Source organism: Littorina saxatilis, linkage group LG7 (genome assembly GCF_037325665.1).
Source record: "Littorina saxatilis isolate snail1 linkage group LG7, US_GU_Lsax_2.0, whole genome shotgun sequence".
Classification (NCBI taxonomy): domain Eukaryota; kingdom Metazoa; phylum Mollusca; class Gastropoda; order Littorinimorpha; family Littorinidae; genus Littorina; species Littorina saxatilis.
Window position 1 is genome coordinate 31,518,233 of NC_090251.1, and position 27,500 is coordinate 31,545,732.

General features: G+C 40.5%; 1 protein-coding gene and 1 long non-coding RNA gene across 8 annotated transcripts in view; one reads left to right on the forward strand and one right to left on the reverse strand.

Annotated features, from left to right (window-relative positions):
• Positions 1–27,500, forward strand: part of LOC138971193 (uncharacterized) — a 666,631-nt gene that overhangs the window by 89,638 nt on the left and 549,493 nt on the right. The window lies entirely within an intron of this gene.
• LOC138971173 (epidermal growth factor receptor kinase substrate 8-like) overlaps positions 1–27,500 on the reverse strand; it is a 137,275-nt gene that overhangs the window by 63,770 nt on the left and 46,005 nt on the right. For 2 of the 7 annotated variants that reach the window (XM_070343815.1, XM_070343811.1), the window contains exon 8: positions 25,064–25,128. In XM_070343815.1, the coding sequence (XP_070199916.1) occupies positions 25,064–25,128 (65 nt within the window). Of the gene's footprint in view, positions 1–22,804; positions 24,160–25,063; positions 25,129–27,500 lie in introns of those variants that run through there. The other 5 variants (XR_011457187.1, XM_070343809.1, XM_070343810.1 and 2 more) reach the window with 5 other exon arrangements.

The window sequence follows — 27,500 nt, forward strand, 5'->3', positions numbered from 1 at the left end:
CTGGCACCAATTTGGATTTCAATGTTGAAAGACTGTTTATTTGATAGCCCTAAGTTTTCTTGGCAGGCAACCAAATCCTACGTGTCATCTTGACTCACACACCAACATTGCAGGTAGTTTTGTTTTCAGAAAAAGGAGATTTAAAACATTTAAATGTGCTAATCAAACCTCATTCCAAAACAAAAACTGTTTCCGTAATCCCCCTGTCCTTTAGTCTTTTATCCACATCAACCAAAGCTCCAGGAGAAGAAAACAAGTCGCGTAAGGCGAAAATACAATATTTAGTCAAGTAGCTGTCAGTGAAATTGACAAGAAGAGCGGGGTATTCGTTGCGCTGAGAAGGATAGCACGCTTTTCTGTACCTCTCTTCGTTTTAACTTTCTGAGCGTGTTTTTAATCCAAACATATCATATCTATATATTTTTGGAATCAGGAACCGACAAGGAATAAGATGAAAGTGTTTTTAAATTGATTTCGAAAAAAAAAATTTGATAATAATTTTTATATATTTAATTTTCAGAGCTTGTTTTTAATCCGAATATAACATATTTATATGTTTTTGGAATCAGCAAATGATGGAGAATAAGATAAACGTAAATTTGGATCGTTTTATAAATTTTTATTTTTTTTTACAATTTTCCGATTTTTAATGACCAAAGTCATTAATTAATTTTTAAGCCACCAAGCTGAAATGCAATACCGAACCCCGGGCTTCGTTGAAGAGTACTTGACCAAAATTTCAACCAATTTGGTTGAAAAATGAGGGCGTGACAGTGCCGCCTCAACTTTCACGAAAAGCCGGATATGACGTCATCAAAGACATTTATCAAAAAAATGAAAAAAACGTTCGGGGATTTCATACCCAGGAACTCTCATGTCAAATTTCATAAAGATCGGTCCAGTAGTTTAGTCTGAATCGCTCTACACACACACACACACACACACACACGCACGCACACACATACGCACATACACCACGACCCTCGTTTCGATTCCCCCTCGATGTTAAAATATTTAGTCAAAACTTGACTAAATATAAAAACAAGTCGCGTAAGGCGAAAATACAATATTTAGTCAAGTAGCTGTCGAACTCACAGAATAAAACTGAACGCAACGCAACGCAGCAAGACCGTATACTCGTAGCATCGTCACTCCACCGCCCGTGGCAAAGGCAGTGCACGTGGAATTGACAAGAAGAGCGGGGTATTCGTTGCGCTGAGAAGGATAGCACGCTTTTCTGTACCTCTCTTCGTTTTAACTTTCTGAGCGTGTTTTTAATCCAAACATATCATATCTATATATTTTTGGAATGAGGAACCGACAAGGAATAAGATGAAAGTGTTTTTAAATTGATTTCGAAAAAAAAAATTTGATAATAATTTTTATATATTTAATTTTTAGAGCTTGTTTTTAATCCGAATATAACATATTTATATGTTTTTGGAATCAGCAAATGATGGAGAATAAGATAAACGTAAATTTGGATCGTTTTATAAATTTTTATTTTTTTTTACAATTTTCCGATTTTTAATGACCAAAGTCATTAATTAATTTTTAAGCCACCAAGCTGAAATGCAATACCGAACCCCGGGCTTCGTCGAAGAGTACTTGACCAAAATTTCAACCAATTTGGTTGAAAAATGAGGGCGTGACAGTGCCGCCTCAACTTTCACGAAAAGCCGGATATGACGTCATCAAAGACATTTATCAAAAAAATGAAAAAAACGTTCGGGGATTTCATACCCAGGAACTCTCATGTCAAATTTCATAAAGATCGGTCCAGTAGTTTAGTCTGAATCGCTCTACACACACACACAGACACACACACACACACACATACACCACGACCCTCGTCTCGATTCCCCCCTCTACGTTAAAATATTTAGTCAAAACTTGACTAAATATAAAGAGAGAGAGAGAGAGAGAGAGAGAGAGAGAGAGAGAGAGAGAGAGAGAGAGAGAGAGAGAGAGAGAGAGAGAGAGAGAGAGACAAGACAAATTCTTTATTAACGAGGGTAATGGCATAAGCAAACAGGTGGTTTTTTTACATCCAGGCCTCGCCCATGGGAGGGTTTAATCTAATAATAAAACGTTTTAAAGAGAGAGAGAGAGAGAGAGAGAGAGAGAGAGAGAGAGAGAGAGAGAGAGAGAGAGAGAGAGAGATACGCACGCACGCAAGTCGACACACACACACACACACGCACACACACACACAGGACGTCCAAATATTGACTTACCCTTTGTAGACTATCATGGTGAGTGACTAGCAAGAGCGGACTAGGTATAATCCAAGAGAACACAAACAGAAGAGTTCCCCAGATGCGAAAACACTACAACATGCTTGGCACAGTACAAAGCGCAACGCCAAACACTGCGTCACACACTTCCCTTAAGGTAAAGGTCCGGGATCTCCAGGCTATATCAGGAACACATCATGATCGAGGATTGTTTCAATGTCCAACAATGTTTAGAATAAAGTTGTCGGGGTATCCAGTGAACTCTGCAATCAACTTCTGTACAGTTTTCCCTCAACCACTAATTCCGCTTGGTGCTGCATCGCAGAACGGGAAAACTAAGAATGTATGACATGTACATTTTCACTCATGCTGGTTTTCTTACTTTCCTTCGTTCCTAAATTCATGGACAGTTTAAAAACAGTCTACTCTAAACGCGCACAGCCAAGATATATTATAATCCAAAGTTTATTACGCCGACAGCTGAACGATTTCAATCTTGAAAGCTAGCTATGTCTGAACCTCAATGATCCGTATTTGAAAAGCTTAATGTAACACCCGAAACTGGACGATCTTTATCTGAGACTGCCTTTTACACCACAAAGCAACACGAAGCGAGGTAGGTCTGAACAACTCAACGATTGAAGCTGCCCTTCTTCTTCACTAACGCGTTAGTTCCAGACGGCCGATTCAATGTTTTCAAACAATATTTCACCAAACACCGCAAGGCTTTATTCTACAAAAATACACCCAAATCTCTTGATTGCCGTCGTTGTTTCTTGTCAAAAAAACCACCTTAATAGTCAAAACTTGACTAAATGTAAAAACACATGCGGAAAATGAAAATACAAACTGCGAGCTTTAACTTTTCTCAGGTCTTCTTCTCTGTAGCTCTTTTTTCTAACCAACCGTTCAATGCCTTTGTTCGCTCGTGTTTTTTTTCAAAGCTCATATGCACCAGCAGAGGGAGGAAGTAAAGAAAACGCAGTGTATTTTCAATGCAAACGTTTAGGTCGTCACATGCGGGCTACTATGACGGCTTACTAGTGCCAATACTTAGGGTTACCATTTTCACGTGAAAATTAGTAATTAAGTGTTAATTACTAATTTTCATTTTGTCGTTTTTGGTCACTTTAAGAGTCCGCACTGCGAGGTTTCAACGTCCAGCAAACATCGCTCTCACACTATTTCTGAAATATCTTTTAATAGAAGGCTTTATCGAGCAAGTTATCCGACGGGAAGATGCATGTCACAGTTTTCTGCAATAGCGCTTTCCTTAACGTTGTTTTGGGTATCTTAGAAAAGAATAATCGACCCCAAAAACTTTCGAATCGAAGCTGTTCGTAGCAGACTGACTTTTGATCGGCTGTGGTCTCACACTTTCATGGATATCTTTCAATATAATTCCTTATTCGACAAGTTGTCGGGCAGACAGCCGTACCTCATATTTGTTTCCACTACCACACCCATAAATTTGCTTTGTAGTGTATTAGTGAAGGATAATCGATCCGAAAATGTTCGAACCGAGAGAGGAAACATGGCGGCCGGTGGGACATGTGCTAAAGGTCCGACCACCAGCAGACGGATCTCTTCGGTCGAGACTCACACACTCAAATATCTTTCGATAGAATTCGTTATTCAACAAGTTGTCGGACAGACAGTTGTATGTCACGGTTATTTACACATGCGCTCAGCTCTTGCATCGGATTAAAGAACTATGGACCAGAAAAGTTTCGAATCGAAGGATGTTTCGCTCTGGCCAGTTTAACAGTCGCGCATGCGCATTGAGCCCCCACAGTCACGAGGCACATGAAAATTAGTAATTAACGCGTGAAAATTACTAATTTTTAGATTTGGCACCAGTAAGCCGTCAGGAAGCGAACCAAAACTGAAAATTAGACATTAACACGTGAAAATTAGTAATCAACACGTGAAAATTAGTAATCAACACGTCAAAATTAGTCATTTTCACGTCATAATTGTAATTTTCTCGTGAAAATTAGTAACTTTCACGGGTTAATTACTAATTTTTAGTTTTGGCGCTAGTAAGCCGTCATAGGTTACTCCACACCGATCACACTTGAGACCTGTGAAAGTAGCACTACCCACACTATCTTCGTTACGTCAACAAGTCAAGAGCCCTTGTATGACCTGTTCCAAAGTCACACACTCCAAAGATAAACAACCAGCTACCAACAAGGAAAACGACAGATAAAACTAAAATCACCACGAGATCACACCTGAACTTTCACATCAGATAAACTTCGAAGTAATCATACATCAATACCGGGGAAAAAAAAGTATCGCTATCAACACCTTAGGCCACAAAACACAGAGAAATTCCACGTCGTTGTTGCTTTGTTTGGCTCATTGCCAGTCCGGTATGTCTATCTGTCTCTATAGTCTGACTTGTATGCAGTGTGGTACCCGACCAGTCTCAATCGGGTGGCCCTGCGGAGTACACCCAGTAACTTTCCCTTTCACTGCGGCAGCGTTGGGTATGTATCTCGGAATGCGGGCTGGGCTGAGAGGTCAGTTTTGTTTTGGGTGCGATGGTCAACCCCCAATGCCCGCCAGTCCGTGTACCTATCGGCCACTCAGTTGCCAAGGTTGTGTCACCTGTCCAGCCTCTTGCTGATAAAGCAAAACTTGTATTGTTGTTGATTTATTTTTTTCATCAACAAAATTCTACTGTCTTGCATACGTTAACAGTAATCCAAAGTCATTCAGACAATAATCTTTTATCTAGCTCTATCTTTTTTTTTTCTTTTTTTTTTTAACTGAACGCTACTAGGATGTACAAACCGCAAGTATATTAGCTACATCCAGTTATCCCTGTTCTTCTGAACAGCAGCTTGAAACCGTCTAAACACGAGCACCTTTTTTCTCAGTTCTGAATCTACCAAGACTTCGCTATCACTCGACCGACAAAAATGACCAAGGGAAATATGTGTTGTCATTCCAAAGCAAATGAGTGTCTGTGCATAAAACCACTTAATTAGATCACATGAGCCTATTCTTTGGGGATCACGCGGGACCAATCCAAGGAACAGAAGCAAGAGTCAGTCACTTCAATGTATAACATTTTTCAGCACCAGGTGTGTACATAATAAAAATAACTATAGTTTGGCTACATAAAGACTGCACACTGTCCTTTTAATTCAAACACCAAAAAATTCCATTTCTGCGACAGCTTCTGGTGCGTATATCTAACACATGACACTGAAGAGGTCTGTCTTACGCTGAATCTGACATTTAAACGCCTTTAATACACACACCAAAAAGGTTGCCATTTGGAAGAAAAACCTAGTCTGCTATACCTCTCTAAAAACATACCACTGTACTCTTTTTGAGACGAAAACTTACAAAATTACCATTACAATCACTGATTTTCACTGATGAATGACTACAAATTACACGGCAACAACAGATGTTTTCGCCACAATGATCCACACGGCACACACACAAGAACAGCCTGTATTACACTCTCAACGTTTCAAACCTGGACTACAACGTAACACCTTGACTCTGCTTTCACTCTCCTAAAGACATCTAACGACTTAAAAGAGAATGACAAATGCAGGTACACAGTACGAATAGGGCATAAGAGTGGGTGGAAGCAGCCAACGCCATAAGGGCGGGGTTCACCCTTTCAATAAAGCCGGGTACAGTGTAAGGGGTATGCCATGGGGGTCACTGAAAAAAACAAGGTGTGTCCCCCAGCTCATAAAATTCTTGAGTCAACAGAGACTGCCCCACTGCTGTGTTGATTCACAATCGTTTTACGTTTACTCTGGTAGGGCACGACGGTTTGTGTGTGCCCTTGGTTTCCTTTTGTCCTGCAAGGTTCGTTTTCGGTTAAGACGACTGGGCCAAGGATATACACCTTCTTTCTTATCCATTTTAACAGTTTATAGCATCGACATGCAAGGCCTCTTACTCATACATTTAGAAAGTGTGAAACTCTTGTGGGTAGATCAACTTCTTCTTGAATGGAAATGACTATAGAATATCATTCTATTCATGTATACTCTTGAATGGGAACTGTGAAAATAGTTGAAAGTGACCTAGGAGTCCAAACAAGCAAAGACATTCCGTGTCTCAATCTCAAATCGATCTGCCCTAGAATACCACAAGCTCACAAAAAGTAGGATTTCAGAACACAGTTTGAAGATTCTTACGTGTGAATTTATAGAGAATATCTTGAACTTTTGCTAAAGAATCCAACTTTAAAAAAAATGTTGCATGGCAAAGGTAGACCACATGTTTTAATTTGACCATACATTCATAAATATACCCAGACTTCAGCTTTGATGTCTTAGGATTTACATTATTTTTGTCTAGATGATCACAGAAAAAACTAGGAAACAAAGGAATCCAAACAAATACGTAGCTCTATTGTCTACTGATTCTTTTAACCATAAATAATGGTCGTTGAAAGGCAGACTACCCCTCCACTAAATTGCTTTCGCATCAATGTTTTTCTTCTTCTTTTCTTTCCCAATATCTTCTCGAATAAATAAGTCTGATATAATGGGGGTTTTCACACAAAAAGATTGTGCATGTGAAAAGCTGTAAACTACAGCTTAGTTAACTGCTAAGTTTTGTTGGGTAATGACATTTTATTTGATAGAATTTTGAATTCCATGGCAAGAGTTTGTTTGTTTGTTCCTAGTTGTTGTTTTTTGTAACCCTTTGTTCCATAAACACACACAAAAATCAAACAAAAAAAACACGTAAAAAGTATATCTGCATTTCATACGAAAAGAATGAAGAACTCGTTAATGTCAAACAATACTGCAGCAAAAAACGAACCATCACGATAGTGAGAGAGAAAATAATCACGTGACTGCCTGACATTCTCTTTCGACAGTTTAGACATGGCTACCATTTTCAACAGCAGAACAACTTGGCTGCGCTGAGGTGCAAGGTTAGACAATCAAGAACTCCGAAATGAGACAATACTACACAGCTGAACTTCGCTTAGTTTGAAAGCAACATCGTAGATTTGAAAACGTACAGAAAACATAGACGGCGAGGCTAACGTCCTCAACAGCAGAACAATATGGCTGCCTGGAGGCAAAAAGTAAACAATTTCAGAAATCAGAAATGAGACAATTAATACTTTGATTGAATCTCTCTCTTTTCCAAAACAACATCGCATTAAGGCGTTTTCAGAAAACAAAAGCACGGCTACTATTTTCAACATCAGTCAGTTTGGTCGCGCTGACACACAAAGTCAACAAATCCAGAACTCCAAAATGAGACAAAATCACGGCTTAATCTCGCTCATTTTCAAAACAACATTGTAATTGTCACGCGTACAGACAACGCAGGCGAGGCGACTATAACAGCAGAACAACGTGCCTGCACTGAGACAACCAGAACTCCGGAATCAGACAAAACCATGGATTACTCTAGCTCATGTTAAAGCAATTTCTCGTAATTTAGGCATACACAGAAACATATGTTCTGTCGTTTTACCATCTTCACCAAAATAACTGCAAAAGAAAGAAAACAGAACGACTGACGTCCTCCCGATAGCTGCATGTTGGGCAGACTGTCGCTTGGGAGAAGTGGTTGCAAGGGCATGTTCGACTGTAGTTTCTGAACTTGCTTTAACGGTATAAATTTCACTTCAAGCAAAAGGTAATTCTAACAGGGAAGTTCAATTACTTTGTCGCGAGACATGCACGGGCCATTCACCTTTGATAATGAGAGAAAAACACGAGAGAAAAACACGCGTGAGAAACACAAAGGTCGCCCAGGGAATATTTTAAGGTTTGCTAATAGCCTTACTTGGCAAAAAAACCATACTTACAGAGAAGGCGAGGGGGAGGGTGAATGTGGGTGTGGAAGGAAAGAGAGAGAGAGAGAGAGGAAGGGAGAGAGAAAGTGTGTGTGTGTGTGTGTGTGTGTGTGTGTGTGTGTGTGTGTGTGTGTGTGTATGTATGTGTGTGTGTGTATGTGTGTGCGTGCGTACGTGCGTGTGTATGTCGTGCGTGCGCGAGTGCATGCGTGTGTGTGTGTACGTGAATGAGTGATTACGCACCGAAACGTACAAATAACATTCTATTATAGCGCTTCTCACGACATCGCTGATGCGTCAATGTTGAACTTCGACCAAGAGATTCTTTTGTCCGAAGTGAAAAGACATAACACTCAGGTGTAGTGGCAAATGAAATGCTTGAGAAAGAAAGATCGACAGACAAAAAGACAGACAGACAGAAAGAAAGGCAAAAAGAAAGACAGAGAGACAGACAAAGGAAAGAAAAGAGTCATTTGAAAAAGCGAAAGTAAAATCAAGCATAATAAAAGAATTTGTAAAACCAATTTTGTAAGTTCTGTTCAATTAAGTGCAAAGCAATAAGGGACAAGATCGAAGCTAACATCTTACTGAATTTTGCTTCGATATTATACTTACGACATTTTGTCATTTAGTGTTGTTTGCCTTCAAAAACTTTCACACCAAGACGGCATTTGGCCATTTAGTGTTTTTTAACTTCAAAAACTTTCACACCAAAACGGCACTTGGCCATTTATAAAGTGTTGTTTGCATTAAAAACGTTCACATTTAATTTCCAACGAGAAAGGCAAAAAGTCTTGGCCCTCCAATTACTTCTCTCTCGGGACCATCCTACCTGGAGTAATGACGGCATGATGAGCGATGGGTGTGTATTTAGGAACGAAACACCCTTGACCCGGTACGCTGATTCAATACGGGTGGGGCTGACTTGATTTTACATACGCACGAAGATACGTGTGTGAATGTACACTCTCATGCAAACGTCATTTATATGAAGGAAAGAAAAGGGAGAGAGAGAGAGAGAGAGAGCGAGAGAGAGAGAGAGAGAGAGAGAGAGAGAGGGGGGGGGGAGAGGGGAGAAAGAGAGGTAGAGAGGGAGAGGTAGAGAGGGAGAGAGATCTAGAGGGGGGAGAGGGGAGAGAGGGGGGAGAAGGGAGAGAGGGGGGGGAGAAGGGAGAGAGAGAGAGGGAAATAGGAGAGGCACAGATAGACAAGGAGAGGCACAGGCAGACAGAGAGAGAGAGAGAGAGAGAGAGAGAGAGAGAGAGACAGACAGACAGAGAGACAGACAGACAGACAGACAGACAGACAGATACTGAGGGGTGGTAAAGGTAGAAGTTTGCATTCAGAAGAGTAGATTTTTGCCAGCTTCGATTGGAATAGGTTACCTTTGAAAACCCAACGTTTGCTCTGTTCTATACATCGCTTACAGGTGAGGGATGGTACGGATGATAAGGGAGAGGGAGGAAAAGTGTGTGTGTGCCTGGGGGGGGGGGGGGGAGGGGTATCAGAGAGAGATAGAAGAGCTAGAGGGAAACAGAAATAGGGGTACAGAGAGAGAGAGAGAGAGAGAGAGAGAGAGAGAGAGAGAGAGAGAGAGAGAGAGAGAGAGAGAGAGAGAGGCGGACAGAGAGATAGGGGGAGAGAGAGCGATAGACAATGACAATGACAATGACAATGACAAATCTTTATTTTTCGAGGGTGACAAGAATAAGCATAGATATGCTTTTTTGCATCTGGCCCTCGCCCTAAAGAGGGACTAAACTATTTTACTATAACTATGACTAGGGAAAAAAAGGTTACATAAAACCATTAATGGTAGAACATATAAGTGTATGTACATGAAGCGCATTATGTAGAAGCATTGTAGATCATAAGGTAGTGTTCAAAATTGGGTGTAAAGCAATGAAGATAAACGGAAAGTAACCCAACAATACATTAGCTCAGCAAAACAATGTATTACAGAGCCAAATCTTCGTGATTTTGTCACAATAAACCATAATTCCGATAATGAACAACTGTATACAAAGAAAACATACCAATCAAGTTTATTTGTTCATAGAGTTCATTAAATGGAAAGAATATTTGGTTCTAAAAGAATCTGTGTTGGTGGATTGCCGCAGGGCGTCCGGAAGAGCGTTCCAGAGGCTACTTCCTGAATAATCCTGAATAGAGAGAAAGAGAGAGGGGGAGAGAGAGAAGAGAGGGAGAGAGAAGAGAGGGAGAGAGAATGTGAGAGAGAGAGACAAGAGGCAGAGAGATCAGCCAGAGGGGGGAGAGAGAGAAGAGAGAGACAGACAGACAGACAGACAAACCGACAGACAGACCGACAGATAGATCGACAGACAGACAGACAGACAGAGACAAAGACAGAGACACAGGGAGAGGTGGACGGGCAGACAGAGCCAAAGAGTTGACGGGGAGGAACAGAGTCAAGAACTGGGAGAAAGGAGCATAGTTGTCACAAGTTTTTTGGTTTGTTTGTTTGTTTGCTTAACGCCCAGCCGACCACGAAGGGCCATATCAGGGCGGTGCTGCTTTGACATATAACGTGCGCCACACACAAGACAGAAGTCGCAGCACAGGCTTCATGTCTCACCCAGTCACATTATTCTGACACCGGACCAACCAGTCCTAGCACTAACCCCATAATGCCAGACGCCAGGCGGAGCAGCCACTAGATTGCCAATTTTAAAGTCTTAGATAACGGGGCGGACGCCTTACCACTAGGCCAACCGTGCCGGTACGTTCTCACAAGTAAACCTAGGACTACATTTGGGGAGCAGAAAATGGAGTGTTTTTAATAGCTCCACGTTGTTTCACTTCACAACACTCACGTCACATCCATACAGTCTGACATCATTAGCTATGACCCTGGTGCTTGCAGGTCACACGTGTACAGTCAAGGACGTCGCCCACTTTTTAACTAAAAGTTAATCAATTTGTCCAACTGAAGTTGTTCGCCCTTCTTTCCTATTTTTGTTTTATTGTACAAAGTAAATAACAAGCCGTTCTCATATTCAAACAAAACCGTTTTGTGAAGAAGAAAACTAACCACAATGTTTGTACAAGTAACCAGCCTCACCAATTCTTTCATCTTGATATTCACAGCTTTTAAGGAAAATATTCCTTGTTTTTCTTTAAATCCGACTTTCACAATCATAGGTATCATAGAGATCGTTTCCATTAAACCTACCCAAAACGAACACGCAATATAGAAGAAAAAGAACTCGGTTAAGCCTCCAAAATAAGACAGCTTCCAAGTCTGAATTTGAGTCTTTGGAATCTTACCAATCAATCAAACGAAGCAACAAAGAGACAAGCAAACCTTGAAATAACATTAACACACCTACCGTGGCTTTCTTCGCTCCAACATCTACAGTGTGTGAACGTGTGGTCCTAATCTTTGCTCCCGAATTGTTCTCAATGTATTTTAATAGCCAGCAATGTTGCGCCCAAAGGCCTAATTAGGTTAAAGGCTTTCAACCTTCGGTCTAGAACACATTTATTTTGTATGCATGTCATTTCTCTTTGTGTTAGATGCTTCAAGCTGTCAAGAACTCCAGGCCATAATCATAAAAATACAGTGTTATGCGGAAGAGATATACTGGGTTGGAGTAATTTCTCCTTGAATGCAGCAGAGACTTTAAAAGAAAATGACATGAACTTAACACGAGAATACTTGTTGCTACACCAAAACAACGTGTGGGAGAGGAAAACAAAAGCACTCATGAAGATGGACAATGAAACGTGTGTTGTTTGAAGAAAGTCTTTTTGTCTTAAGTTCCCATCCCGGCCTTATACCTGCCTTTCATGTTAACCCCCGCCTACAGAAGAGGGGTAAGAGAAATTAAAATACGTACACTAAGAAATCATTGGATATATTCCGTCCAAAAAAACCCGGCAAGTTAGGATAAGGATATAGTCCTGTGACGGCCGTACCCTCATGGAAATTGTGGCTGCTTTCCCGCTGGGGATTGAAAGCGAACTGTCATACAGTACGGCGATACCTATTTTTAAATTTTTTTTTCTTCTGCATGCATGTATTCGCGTTTCCAAGCCCTGAGACTTTCGCTGTAAACTTGGGTTTCTTTACCGTACGCATGCATGCACATGGGGGTGTTCAGACACAAACCTCTTGCCAAACATGGGGAACATGGGGATCGAACCCACGCTGAGAGCGACAACTGGTTTTGAAGCTAGCGATCGACGCTACCAACTCTGAGCCATAAAAATTATATATATATGACTAAGTGCCAAAAGGTGCTCACAGAACAGAAGACGACTTTGTTTTACAATAAAAATGTTTCTAAAAACGTGTGTCTGCTGAAAATTGGTGTGTGTGTGGATGAATGTGCGAAGAGATAGTGGACATAATTTCGTGTGTCTGACTTGAACGGTTTTGAAGTTATCTTTGTTTAAAGTCAAAAATAACGCCAAAACCGGCCATCTGAAAAAGGACATCGTGATACCTCGTGTTTTGAATATGCCACAGAAAAATAACAAGAAGCACAAATGAATTGCATTTAGTTTGATTGAATGCCTGAAACATCGCTTTACAGACGAGACCAAACGTCAAATCTAAATCTCGAGAGAATTTTTTTTTTTCGATAACCGAATTTTAAGGTGTCGCACGCAAGATGTGTCGTCATCACGGCATACATTTTTCAATCGCAGATATTTACTAAATTTCTTTTTCAAAAACTCTGGAATTGATGTCGACACGTCAAGCGATAACGGTGTATCAAACTGCTGTCTTTCAAGTAATCCAGCAAAGACTGCAGAACTTTTGAACAGCATTTTTGAAAACGATTTGAAAATTTCGTCATATCTTGCGTGCGACAAAATGTTCGGTAATTAACGGTTATTTTCTTTTAAAAACAAAATTTACATGTACAAAGATCTACTTCATCTACGGAACCACGTGACACATTCTGTGTTCAAAATTTGTGAAGAAATCACGAACCACGAATGCGCTATCAAGTGTTGAAATTATGTCGTCAACATCTTTTCAGATCTTGCGTGCGACACCATCTTGCGTTCAACATAAAATGTCACTACCTTATCGAGTTTAATGGGTAAAACTAACTATTTGTTGTCTTAGTTTAATCTTCTTAATTAAAAGCGTAATAAAACCGAACTTCCAAGATGAATTTTAATTGAGATTAGCGAAAGAGCGGGCACGCAAGTCGACCTTAAAGTAAAAGAATGATAACACGAGCGTTTGTCCTGTTGTCTTGCGTGCAACACATTGTCCAAAAAGGAAAATGTATATTTTTCTCAGACGTTTTTTAAGTTGAAACCTTGAAACTTCACACACATTTGGGGTTTAATCGCCCCCATGCATGGTAAAAGTCTTGTTGACCCTTGTCAGATTTCAAGGTCACGGCTGGGTCACATGTGGTTCAGAAAACGGATGAAACATATTTTTTCAGAGATTTTTGAAGCTAGAACCTTCAAACTTCAAACAACGCTTTTGCTTAATGATTGTTCAACATGGAGAATTCAAGGTTGATCCTTGAGAAATGTGAAGGTCATAGCAGGGTCTCGCGTGGGTAAAAAAGAAAGGAAATTGTATTGAACTTCAATTTATATAAAACCAAAGTCTGGTTGATCTGTTTTAAGATTTAAGGTCAAATCTGTTATTTAAGGTCAAATCAAATAGAAATTTGTTGATGCTTAAATCTTTGAAACTTCCAACAGGTTTGAGGTTTGACAACTTCTGGACTTTGAAATCTGGTATGGTTGATCCTGGTAATATTAATTAGTCAAAACATCAAGATCAACAATTATAAAATAAGCACTTTCACCAATGTCAAGTGAGCAATAGCAGCAAACGTGAGTCTTATAAAGATTATCACTTTTTGTGTGACCTCAACTTGACCCCTCTGAATGCTCTCAATCATGGAAATTGTCAATTGACCACACTTTGATTATAACCAAACAACATCAAAACTTTGGAATGTGTGAAGTTTCAAAGGTGTTGCTTAAAAGGCGTTCGTGAAAATGACAATTGTATGTGTCTGACTTCAATGCGACCCCGCTGCGACCTTGACGTTTGATTTTATCAACCAGACTTTCATCATGTGTGAATGACTTCAAACACTATAAAACTAGTTGAAGAAATTGACAATTTTTCAAAGTTTAAGCCAGATGGCACTGCTGTGACCTTGAAATTTGACAAACATTAACCAGGCGGTCACCTTTTTTATAAAATATCCTTAAAGGATCCTTAACCTTACTGTGACCTTGGAATTTGATGAGGTTTAATTTAACTTGCGTAGTGTGCCAAGTTTCAAGGCCCTAGCTTCAAAAACATATGAGAAAACCTCATTGAAAAATGTATATGTTTGACCTCAACGCGACCCTGCTGTGACCTTGACTTTTTCAACCAGACTTTAATCGTGTGTGAACATTATACACTAGAACTGTGTGTATTTTCAAAGCTCGTGCTATAAACGCGCTGAATAAATTGAAAATATTCCACATTTGGACCAGATGTGACCCCGCTGTGACCTTGAACTTTGACAAAGATTAACCAGCAGGTCACTTTTAATGAGGTTTTATAAAAATGCTGAAAGTATGTGAAGTATGTAAAGTCTAACTGATCTAGTATTAAAACATGTAAGACGTGACAACGACAATTTTCCAGTTTGCAAAGGAAATTTAACCTCGCTGTGACCTTGAAATTCATTGTTGTTTAATGTGATGTGCACCATACCTGGAGGTCATTATACTTTGGTTGTGTGCCAAGTTTCAAAGCCCTAGCTTTAAAAACGTGCGAGATAACCTTAATGCTATGACTCAGTGCCGTTTTGAATGATATAACGAACAAAATTATCGTTATTTGTAAAATCATTTGGGTAAATTTATCTTTTCTTTTCGTAATTGGGTTCCAGCATCTGTTGTCTTAACAAAAATCACAATATCAGTCGTGTTTGTCAACTTTTATTTTTTAGCCCCTTTGTCCGCTTTTCGTGCGCACCTTTTGGCACTTAGTCATATATATATGTCATGCCGAATTCACGTAATTGCCGATTCCGCGTAATGGGCAACATTTTTGCCCATTTCGCGTAATCGACAAAACGCTGCCCAATACGTGAAATCGGCAGCGTTTTGCCGAAATCGCGTAAAGGCTTCTAAAATGTGCCCATTTTGCGAAATCGGCAGCCGATTTTTGGTTTTAAAGTTCTCAAATGTCTGGGATATCATCACACTTAGACAACTAGATACTCGAATGGATAGATATTGTTTGTTTGTTTATTTGTTGCTTAACGTCCAGCCGACTACGCAGAGCCATATCAGGACGAGGAAGGGGGGGATGAAGGGGGCCACTTGTCAAGCGATTCCTGTTTACAAATGCACTAACCCATTACTTGTGTCCCAGCAGGCTTTAGTAAAACTAAATTAATACCTACTGGAAGATTACCAGTTTCCAGTATATTAAAATAGGCTTAACCTATCTACTGCTGGACTTACATCAGAACACTAACAGATTAAACTATACATGAATCGCGAGACAAGCGGCAAGAGAAGAGATTTTTGGAAAAAATACAGGTGAATGAGCAAGAAGGCAGAAAAAAGAAAAGAATTCATGAAGAAAAAGAGAGCATGACAGGAAAGAGGAACCAAAAATCTACCTAACAGCAAACTAGAAAGCTCCTGCGGTTCCAAAAACAGGAGGGGCCTTTAATTTCATAACCGCAGTGCCCCACTGCGGGATGGATAGATATTGCAATAATCGATAAGTTATGGCAAGTTATTGCAGAAAGTGTAGTTTTTGTGCATTTCCGGAGTTATGCTCGACACAGACCAACATAGACCATACAAAACATAGTAGGGAGGTAAAGCAATGTCAATGCAATGTTCTGGTGACACAAAAAATAACAGACTGGCTGTCGCTTTTGCGAAATGGGCAAATTTTTAGAAGACTTTCCACATTTTCGTCAAAACGCTGCTGATTTCACATAATGGGCAGCGTTTTGCCGATTACGCGAAATGGGCAAAAATGTTGCCGATTCCGCGAATTCAGCAATTCCGTGAATTCGGCACGACATATATACTGTTCAAAAAAAGAAACGCATAGTTGCTACTTGCCAAATTTGTTTTATTTTTTGAAAAAATTAACAGAAAATCCAATATTTAGATTATTTGTTTGAAATTTGGTATGGACACAGTTGAATGCACACACAGTTCATTTGCATCTTCAAATCAATCAGTCAATCAATACGATTGGGTGCCGAGGCTGTCAAGTCAGTAGGGGGTGTGACTGCCTTGAGCAGCAACAACTGCCCGGCACCTTCTGGGCATGGACTGGATCAGATGCCGGATATCTTGCTGTGGGATGGTGTCCCACTCCTCCTGAAGTGCCTGCAATAGATCGCGGTGATTTGCCGGCGCTTCTTCTCGCCTGCGCACACGTCTGTCCAATTCATCCCAGAGGTGTTCTATCGGGTTCATGTCTGGCGACATGGATGGCCAGGGAAGCACCTGGACATGGTGGTCGGTGAGGAACTGGGTGGTGAGTCGTGTTGTGTGCGGGCGAGTGTTGTCCTGCTGGAATATGGCATCCTGGTCAGCCAGAAGAGGAAGGGCGTGTGGGCGCAGAATTTCCTCCACGTATTGCTGGGCAGTTATGCGCCCTTGGACGTGCACCAGGGTGCTCCTTCCAGCGGTATTGATCGCCCCCCACACCATGACGCCTCCACCACCATGAACGGGTGCCTCATCCACACAGTTGGGCGCGTAACGTTCGTTTACTCTCATGTCCATCATGTCGCTGGAGCAGGAAGTAGGACTCGTCGCTGAACCACACGTGTCTCCAGTGATTCTGGACGGTCCAGCGAAGGTGCTGGTTGCCCCACTGCACTCGGTTCTGGCGATGGCGGCGGGTGAGGACAGCTCCTCTGTGAGGTCTGCGAGCTCTCAAACCAGCTTCATGCAGGCGGTTCCGCACGGTCTGGTCCGATAATCGGTGTGGCCCGGGGAGAGCCTGGACAGAAGATGAGGCCGACAGGAAACGATTCCGGAGGTGGCGGAGCCGTATGAAGCGGTCGTGAGCAGCAGTTGTCGCCCTTGGTCTTCCCGCTCGTGGCAAGTCAGCAACGGAGCCAGTGGCTTGAAACCTGACCCACAGTCTACTGATGGTGCTCTGGGACACGTGGAAGTGCCTGGCGATTGCACTTTGACTTTGGCCTGCTTGTAAACGACCCAATGCAATTTGGCGGTCGTCTCTGCTCAATCGGGCCATCTTTCGTCGCTGAATTGTCGTCTGATTTCTTTGTGGCGAACAATCCGCTTTTATGGGTTTTGGAAGACATGGTGAGAGCTCAATATTCCCCGAGTTTCACGAGATTACACTGAAGCATGACGAGTGGTCATGCCAAATGAGCAATTTTGACATTGTAGCCACTGATAACGCATGCGTCACGTGCAGAGCTCACTTGTGGCAATGGACGAAAGGTCGACGACCAGATAAACATTTTCTGCAGTTTGGTGGATATCCTTGTAGCCATATAACTAAATTAACCAAATATTACAAGCTATGCGTTTCTTTTTTTGAACAGTATATATACTGGCACATAAGACGGCTCAGAAAGGTTGTCCATATTCAGCTAAAATGATAATTGCACGCTCAATTCCTGCATGTTGGGCGTTGTGCATTAAACGTCATGGCAAGGACTTCATGTCATGCGGAACCTCCTCACTCGGTTAAGCCGCCAAAATAAGACAGCTTTACAGTCAAGGACCTAACCTCGTAACGCAATGTTTCAAATTATTTCAATGGTTATATCATGCTTCTTTTTTTGGGTAGGAGAAACGGTAACAAAAGGTAGCAAGGTTTTAGTACTTGAATGTTTAGAACCTGCATTTAGCCGTGAAACTAACAAGAAGAGACTTTAAATGATAGATAGCTGTGACCACATAAACACTGTTGCAAAAGTTCAATAAATGTTTACGTTTGTGGAGTATATTCGTGTGAAAAAACAAACAGTATGTACGTCTTAGTTTAAGGTACAATGAATACTACAGTATAGTATTTACGTCTTAGTAAAGGTTTTTTGTTTGTTTGCTTAACGCCCAGCCGACCACGAAGGGCCATATCAGGGCGGTGCTGCTTTGACATTATAACGTGCGCCACACACAAGACAGAAGTCGCAGCACAGGCTTCATGTCTCACCCAGTCACATTATTCTGACACCGGACCAACCAGTCCTAAACCCCATAATGCCAGACGCCAGGCGAAGCAGTCACTAGATTACCAATTTTAAAGTCTTAGGTATGACCCGACCGGGGTTCGAACCCATGACCTCCCGATCACGGGGGGGGACGCCTTACCACTAAGCCACCGTGCCGTCTTAGTTAAGGTGCAATGAATACATTTGATCATGGTACTTTATAAACTTATATTCAAATTTGCAGAGAGGGGTTCACAAAGGGACCCGTAAGCGAACAATCTTGAAAGTCAGAGACGGGGAGAAGAAATCTTCCCATCTACACACCCTTCGTCTAAGTGGAAGAGCGCCTGTACATGTTTCTGGCGTGCATTTTATCGACCCATAATGTTTTAATACAGTAAAAATATCCTCCCCAGTTCACAGTGTGTTTAAGTTCAATCACAGAAATCTTGAATTGAACTTGGTTGAATTCGAATGTCTTCGAATTACCACGCTTGGATGAGTAACACAGCTTGCAATGCAGGTCAGGAACAACTTGGAAACTTTTGTATACTAGTCGTTTTCTTCACCCAAAATAAGAGGGCCATGGAAGCACAAGTTCGACTTTCTGTGTACACACACACACACACAATAGGCAATGGCTTAATACTGTGATACACCCAAACACGACCAAAGACGACCAAACATGAAAGAAAATGAGGTTTTCAAACAAGGAGAGCCTTCATATGGACGTACATTTAGTTTCACAGACACTATGAACAGAAAATCTAAAAAGTCGCGTAAGGCGAAATTACTACATTTAGTCAAGCTGTGGAACTCACAGAATGAAACTGAACGCACTGCATTTTTTTACAATGACCGTAGTCCGCCGCTAGTGCAAAAGGCAGTAAAAGTGACGAGCTTGTTCAGCGCAGTAGCGGTTGCGCTGTGCTGCATTATAAGCACGCTTTACTGATGTATACCTCTCTTCGTTTTAACTTTCTGAGCGTGTTTTTAATCCATCATATTATATATGATTTTGGAATGAGGAACCGACAAGGAATAAGATGAAATTGTTTTTAAAACGATTTCGGAAATTTAATTTTAATAATAATTTTTATATTTTTAATTTTTAGAGCTTGTTTTTAATCCGAATATAACATATTTATGTTTTTGGAATCAGAACATGATGAAGAATAAAATAAAAGTAATTTTGGATCGTTTTATAAAAAAATAATTTTAATTACAATTTTCAGATTTTTAATGACCAAAGTCATTAATTAATTTTTAAGCCTCCATGCTGAAATGCAATACCGAAGTCCGGCCTTCGTCGAAGATTGCTTGGCCAAAATTTCAATCAATTTGATTGAAAAATGAGGGTGTGACAGAGCCGCCTCAACTTTTACAAAAAGCCGGATATGACGTCATAAGACATTTATCGAAAAAATGAAAAAAACGTCTGGGGATTTCATACCCGGGAACTCTCATGTAAAATTTCATTAAGATCAGTCCAGTAGTTTAGTCTGAATTGCTCTACACACACACATGCACAGACACACAGACACAGACACACACATATATACACCACGACCCTCGTCTCGATTCCCCCTCTATGTTAAAACATTTAGTCAAAACTTGACTAATTAATGTAAAAAAGACAGGGTCTTAAATGGGGTGAGGTTGTCTTAAATTGGGGGATCAGAAAGGTGAGAGGGGTGTGGGTGGGAGGGGTGATGGAGAGGAGTCCACAGTACAGTACACACTTTTTGCTCCTTATTTTAATGATACAGTACTTTTCCCCCTTTCTTTCTTTATTTGGTGTTTAACGTCGTTTTCAACCACGAAGGTTATATCGCGACGGGGAAAGGGGGCAGATGGGATAGAGCCACTTGTCAATTGTTTCTTGTTCACAAAAGCACTAATAAAAATTTGCTCCAGGGGCTTGCAACGTAGTACAATATATAACCTTACTGGGAGAATGCAAGTTTCCAGTACAAAGGACTTAACATTTCTTACATACTGCTTGACTAAAATCTTTACAAAAATTGACAATATTCTATACAAGAAATACTTAACAAGGGTAAAAGGAGAAACAGAATCCGTTAGTCGCCTCTTACGGGTAAATTAACCCGCAGGGGGTACTTTTCCCCTGTGTAACTCCTTGTGAAAACCAAAATAAACCTGTCCAGGCTGGCCGCTTCCTGCGGCCTGGTGATTTGTTGTTGCTGCTGAGTTCATTTTGCAGATTGATGCACGTGTCAGTAACAAAATACTACGCATAATCATTAACACGGAAACGAAGGAAGTTTTGTAAGCTTAACTAGATATCATTACGTTTTCTTGCAGTCTTTGTTAGTTTGTTCCTTGCTTTTGTGTGTGTATTTTTGTTGTTGTTGTTGTTGTTGTGGCTTTTTACAAGACAATTACGACTATATCTGGCATAATCCTAACTCTATGCGTCTTTGATACAATGGACACATTATATATTTCTCCACAAAATGACCGAAAGAGACCAACAGTGTATACTGCGACAAATTCGAAAATACATGCTGGCCAACGGTAATCAGTGCTAGAGTTCAACAACAAGCCATAAAATATCGACAGCGCGCGCACAGACATACAGATAGAGAGATACATGCACACAAGATGGGAAACCTGCTTCAATAGAAAATTGGCATGACATGTTACGTCATGCTAAGTGACGTCACAAAAGGTAAATCAATGTCACCTTGTTTCATCAACTGCATTTAAAGCGAACTCTGACCACACAAGTACACATTTATTTAATGGGAAAAACTCTGGCTCAGACTGCAAACCCAACAGCTGTCTCATTACTCTCAAGCCCTTCGGGAAAAGGTATTAGCGAAAACGTGTGTCGAACAATTCAAAGTTTGAACAAAGAAGCCCCAGCTAATCAAACATTTGGAATATATATTTGCTGTGGGAAATTATAAGTAAACGTTGACAGCTGAAGGGGTTTTACAGACACAAACACACAGACAGACAGACAGACAGACAGACAGACAGACAGACAGACAGACAGACAGACAAACACACACACACACAACCACATACACACACATTTTCACGCACACACGCAGACTTGAGAACTAGTAGTATGTCTTCAAAAGAAGAGCACATTCTGGGAAAAATACACACAATGAAAAAAGCAGGTAAAAAGGAGTTAACAAATCTAAAATAAAAAGGCTGTGAAATCAAATCTTTTAACTTCAAGCTCACTACATGATAGCAGCATCTCCTATGAATGCAGAAGCTGCATTCAAAGTCTGACCAGGCTCTGTAAAACTAAAAGCATATATATTCTCCCCCAAAAAGTATAATCCAAACTTGTTACCATCATGTCCAGAGCAATTGCATAACGCTGTATATATGTTTAGTTACCCTGTAGTCATGCTATGTTTGGAACACATTCCTTTTTTTGCAACGTTTATTTTTTATGTTGTTGTTGTTGTTGCTAAGCACATCACTGTGGGGCTTTCAACAATATAAATGCTTTGACAATTGTTTGGAACATAAGATTTAAAGCGTCTACATGAACAACATGCAAAGACAAAGACTTGTGTAACGTTATGTCACATATCAAAAGCACTTTGTTTTTTTTTGGTACCGTCTTTGTCACGCTTGTTTCCTTGTTGCCACTATTGAGGGAGTTGTAAATCAAACAAAAAGACACGGCCAGCTACAGCGGTGCACAAACTCATTTCAGGATCAAAGAGTTCTCTCCCATATAAGTTCAGAAAAGTGTTCTTTTACTTTGCAGGCTGGCCGAAAGGCAGACTGGCAAGCTGAGAGTGTGTTGTGCGTATGGAGGGAGAGTGTGTGTGTGAGTAGGAGAGAGAGAGAGAGAGAGAGAGAGAGAGAGAGAGAGAGAGAGAGAGAGAGAGAGAGAGAGAGAGAGAGAGAGAGAGAGAGAGCGAGAGAGAGAGAGAGAGAGACAAAGAGAGAAAGAGAGAGAGAGACCGAGACCGAGACTGAGTCGACTAGTCGGCAGGTAGCAAACAGAAATGAACGTGCAGTAAAGCACTCAGAACTGGGTATGTAGGACCTTGATGTGCTAAAAAATGCAGCCAATGTGATAAAAAGAAAGCTGAACGTAAAGATCAAAATATCAAAACTAATTTTGCATGATTTGTGCTGGGCTGAAAAAGAGAACAGGTACAGGACAAAGTTACAGAGAAATGAGTGACGCATAACAATACAACGAAAGTTGGTTTCTAATAAGCACGAGAAAGTAAACATGATAGACAAAGCTTCACAAAGCGTTTACCGTAAAAAATGATTAAAAAAACCCACTTCAGATCAGCAAAATCAAAACAAAACACACAAACAAACTAAACTATCTGCATAAAGCGTTGCATAAACTTAACCTGGAAAAGAAAGAACTTTTTTTTTTCCCACAAAAAGCCATTCACAGCAAAGATGAGTCCACTATCTACTGCTTCCAAGATGGACATTAGAGATCTGAACGTCCTAAGATGACATAGGGCAGCCGTTGAAAAAAATGCACGATGAAAAGGAACTATAATGTGCTCGAGAACTCTGTCTATCAGGCGAGGCAAAACTAACTGACTACTATTGTTGTTTACCGCTCATCAGATTTGTTCATTCCATAGCGACCCTGCCAGTTTTCTGCTTGCGTATTGGCTCCTGTTCTTGCAGCAACAATGTTACCGTCGCTTTGATTGGGTGTTGCTCCTTGTTTAGTGCCTGACAAATGCCTGAAGTGATTTTGGGAGCTGTGTCGTATTCTACCTTGGGTGTCTCTCTGCTCATTGGCTGCCGCCCTTGCAGCACCTTCATTTTGATTGGCTGTCTGCTGGTTTCCTGACCAATGGGGTGGCGGACTGTTGTTTCTGCGCTTGTTCACCTGAGCGTACACGTCCTTCTGTTGATTAGCCAACGTTCTTGCAACGTTTACATTCTGATCGATTATCTGCTGATTTCCTGACCAATGGGGTGAACGATTGCGCTTGTGTACCTGAGCGTACTCGTCCCTCTGCTGATTGTTTGCCGCTCTTGCAACATCTACATTCTGATTGGTTGTTCTCCGCTGTGGGTCTAACAAATGGGCTGGCTGGGAGCTAGATTTTCGGTCCATTGGGTCACGGTAGCCTTCTGGGTTTTCCCTGGGCTTAGCCAAAGCGGCCCGAGTGTATTCATCATCTTCCCCCATCAGGTCGTTTTTGGCCTGGTAGTTAGGAAATTCATAGTAAGGATTCGAATACTGCCCTTGCCTTGGAGTTTCTGCAGAGTGCTGCGTGTATCCTGAGTCATGGCGTGCATTGCGATGGCCACGCTGTGTGTTTTCATGAGACTGGTCATGAGCTCCAGACTGTGGATCACTAGGCTTGCGTCCATCTGAGTGCTGCTGAATGTGTGACATGGCAGCTGCCTGTTGGCTAGCTGACAAAGCGGCGTGATGACTGTCTGGAGATGCATGCTGCGGGTCGGTCTGCTTTGTCTTGTGACCTCTGGGTGGTGGTGGTGCTTGTTGTTCTTTGGGAACATTCACTGCACCTCTCTCCTTACCAGCAGATGCAGCATTGGAGCTTGATTGCTGATTGGTCGATCGAGAGTTTTGTGTTTGTTGATTGATTGAGGTAGTCTTGGACTGCTGAAGGAACTGACCTGACACTGTGCTCTGCGCATTTGCATGTTGATTGGTTGCTAAATCAAATCCTGAAAGCCACTCGAGATAACTTTGATTGGCGGAGGCTTCCGGGGTGGTGTTTGCCTTGTAATAAAGTGTTAGCAACCCGTCCCTAATCTCCTTATCTATCTCAATATCGTGACGTTTAAATATCTCAAACAGATCAGCTTGGCTGCAACAAAACAACGCAGCAAATATGTTCAAAGCAGCTTTCATACTTACAACACGGCACACATAAGGCTACAAATGTGCACTGTCAAAGATGTCATGACACATATATTTAAAGCACAGACACTGTTAAAACTGACAAAACATTTAATTTTAAGGTGACACTCATTGGTATACAAAATAGATTCTGCATTAATCCAATACACAACCAGCTGCTGTTACAATTTCAGTACATACACATAAATGGAGACAGGGTGTTAAAAGAGACATGCATGCAGTTAAGATTATACATATTATAACAAAAACTGTGCACCGACACAGAATGTTCCACAGACATCAAATACAAAACTGTTAGATTCTGAGACATGTTAAATGATGACAAGGTGCACATTGGGCACAGGGAAAAGCAAGCCCCTTCTTGCTAGTAATGGATTAAATTTCTCTACTATTCAGAAACTCTGTTCGGGCAGATATGAAATATCCCGAAATGACAAAACCAGAAGAAAAATCTCTGTTCTGAGAAAAACCAAATGTTGTCCCAAATAAAAGCAATCCCTTTAACACTTTCAACTATGCTAATTCAACCCCACACTAAAATTCAAAACTTCAGTTAAACACCATGAAAAGTCCAGAAAACAAGACAAACAAAACTACAAGTATTTGTAAGTTAAATCAACCCTTATTGGTTGAACCCAAATTCCTCTAGGTACATTCTTTGCAATTGACTAAGAATGCAAACCCATTAAATTCCTCTGCAAATTAAATCTCTGCGCCTTGAATATGTGCGCGATATAAATTGCATTAAAAAAATCCCTGCGCTTAGAACTGTACCCACGGAATACGCGCGATATAAGCCTCATATTGATTGATAATTGACTGTGAAATCAGGTAAATAAACAAAAACCCAACACCTTGTCATCTGATAGCCACACAGGTAGGGATAACAGGGTTAAGACATCTGTGTATAATTGTGAATATGGGAGAACACCACCACAAGCAAGGCATGCATGCAACATGTGAAACTCACCCTCCTCCAGAGATCCGTGCAGTTCCTCGTTTTGCTGCGAATATTTCATCCACAATGTTCTGTGCCTGTAAAAAGAATAATAAAATTTGAAAAAAAAAGTAGAACAGAATATTAACAGAATGTTCATCTGGACTTTTGCATATGTTTCATCCACAATATTCTGACCCTTTAAAAAAAGAATGTCACTCAAAATAAAAAAAATTTGAACACTTGCAGAGTGTTTTCTGCAAAGCAGCAGCAGAGACTGAGAAACCATGTTCACAGTTTAAAAAAAAACCCAGAATTTCAAACATCATTTTATTTGACTTTTTTTTCAAATAAAGAATCAGTGTCGGCCTTAGTTTTTTTTATGTCACTGAAGAAACTGGAAAAATTGATTTATTAAAATGATTGCTGTAGGCTGATAGTATTTTCCAATGAAGTCCCTTCTTGTGTATATGACTCGGACATACACAAAATTGGCCAACAAATACAGCACAATCCTATGATGTTACAAGTTTGCACATGTATCAGTGTATTTGCTTCATTCACCTTTATGCTGGGAAAACTGATAATGATGTCAATTTTTCCCTGTAAGCTTCACATGTTCTTCGATCATCACCCATATTGACATCAAATCTTAAATTGGTATAAATTAATGCATCAATATTTCTTTTGTTTGATTAGATGGTAAATATATTAGCTACTAAAGCCAAAGGTATTTTGATACATGAGTTAGAAAGCTGCATTGTAAAATCTAACAAAATAAGCCACTACATATTCAACTAAATGATCACTAGTTTGAAGGAGATTTAAAAAATAAATGATTCACACAGTGCTCTAGGAGCCAACTTTAGCACAATTGTTGGCCCATCCATGGCTTATCCCTCTATGGAGGAGGAAAAAGAACGAGCAATGAGAAGGGGAGGGGGGGGGTTATTAACAAAGGTGAGCTTCTCAAGCAAGCATGATGCACTTATATTTTTGACCTGCTGCATAAACGAAGAAAGAATCTGTCATATGCTCTAGCTACCAAAATGAAACTTTTCCAGCACTTTTGAACATCTTGTCATGCACATCTAACTTTGTTCAGCTCATAATTTGTTACAAGCTTTTGATATGAAGCAACACAAATTTATCAAAATATCTATGCGATTAATGAAAAAAACACCATTACAACTGAAAGCAGCAATCAATTTACTTTCAAAAGACATGAAAAAAAAAAATTCTGACAATAAACAACCTTCTTAGTTTTGTGTATTGTTTGCTTTGCCTTACTGTTGGAGACAACCCTACAAGCTTCTGCAAATATGTTCACCGACAAATTTAGTTTAATAAATGGAAAAAAATGCAGTGCAGTAAAGCAAATTAACAAATAGAAGCCAATGACTGTGATGTACATTATACCACCACCCAGTACAGTACTACTATACCTCAGATGATTCAATGCAAGGGACATAAATCTATAGTTTCTGTGAAATAATCGAAGTGGTTGCATACTGGGGTTTATGAGGGTGAAAATACTGGAATTTAATCACCTACTATTAGTATTCTTCAAGTACAATCTACTATTAATTTGCTTAAATAAAGAGTAAGAATAAATTTGCCAACCAACCGTCATTCCATTCTACATGTAGAAAAAACACAGTCCTCGAGTGTTAGTCAACATCTCAAATGTAAGACAAAAACCCTAAGTGTACGTTAGATGTATATATATATACATGAACCACAGTCTACAAAACAACCACAATGTATATATATATATATATATATATATGAATATCCTCTACCTGTCTGAAACACAACCAGGTGACTGACAGGTGAGAATGAGAGGAATTAAAGGGGCCAGGTAAGAAAGGGATTGGGATGAGTAGGTGAATACGACAAATTACTTCAAGGCAAACAGAACAAACAGAACAAACAGACATAAGTAATAAATCCTGGGTGTTTAATACCCCATTACATGGGACACAACGAGGAAATATAAGAAAAAGAAAGGAAAAGAAGGAACAGAAGAAGTGGTACAGGAGTTTTAGAGGAGCAGAGAAAGAGAAGAGAATTAAGAAAGCAATGAATGAGGAGGGGAACAAGTAGAAAGAGAGGGAGGAAGAGGGGGGGAGGGGGGGGGGGGGGGGCCAGTGAAGCAAAGGTGAAAGGGCAATAAGCAACAAAAACAAGGAGGAGGACAATTGTGAAAGAGGAGAAGAAAGACGAGGAACAGAAGAAAATTCAAAATAAGGAGAAAGAAAAGGAAGAAGAGTAGAGACATAGGCAGGGGAGCATTAAGGAGCAGAAGCAGGAGCTCAATAAAACATCCATGTGGCCACGTTCACTTTGAAGTTATAATGTCAGTTCAATAGAAGGTTTTGTCACATTTTGTAGCTTTTGTGTGATTAGGAAAATATGAACCCTGTCTCATTTCCTCCCCAGTTCTATATCTTTCTTTCTTTCTTTGGTG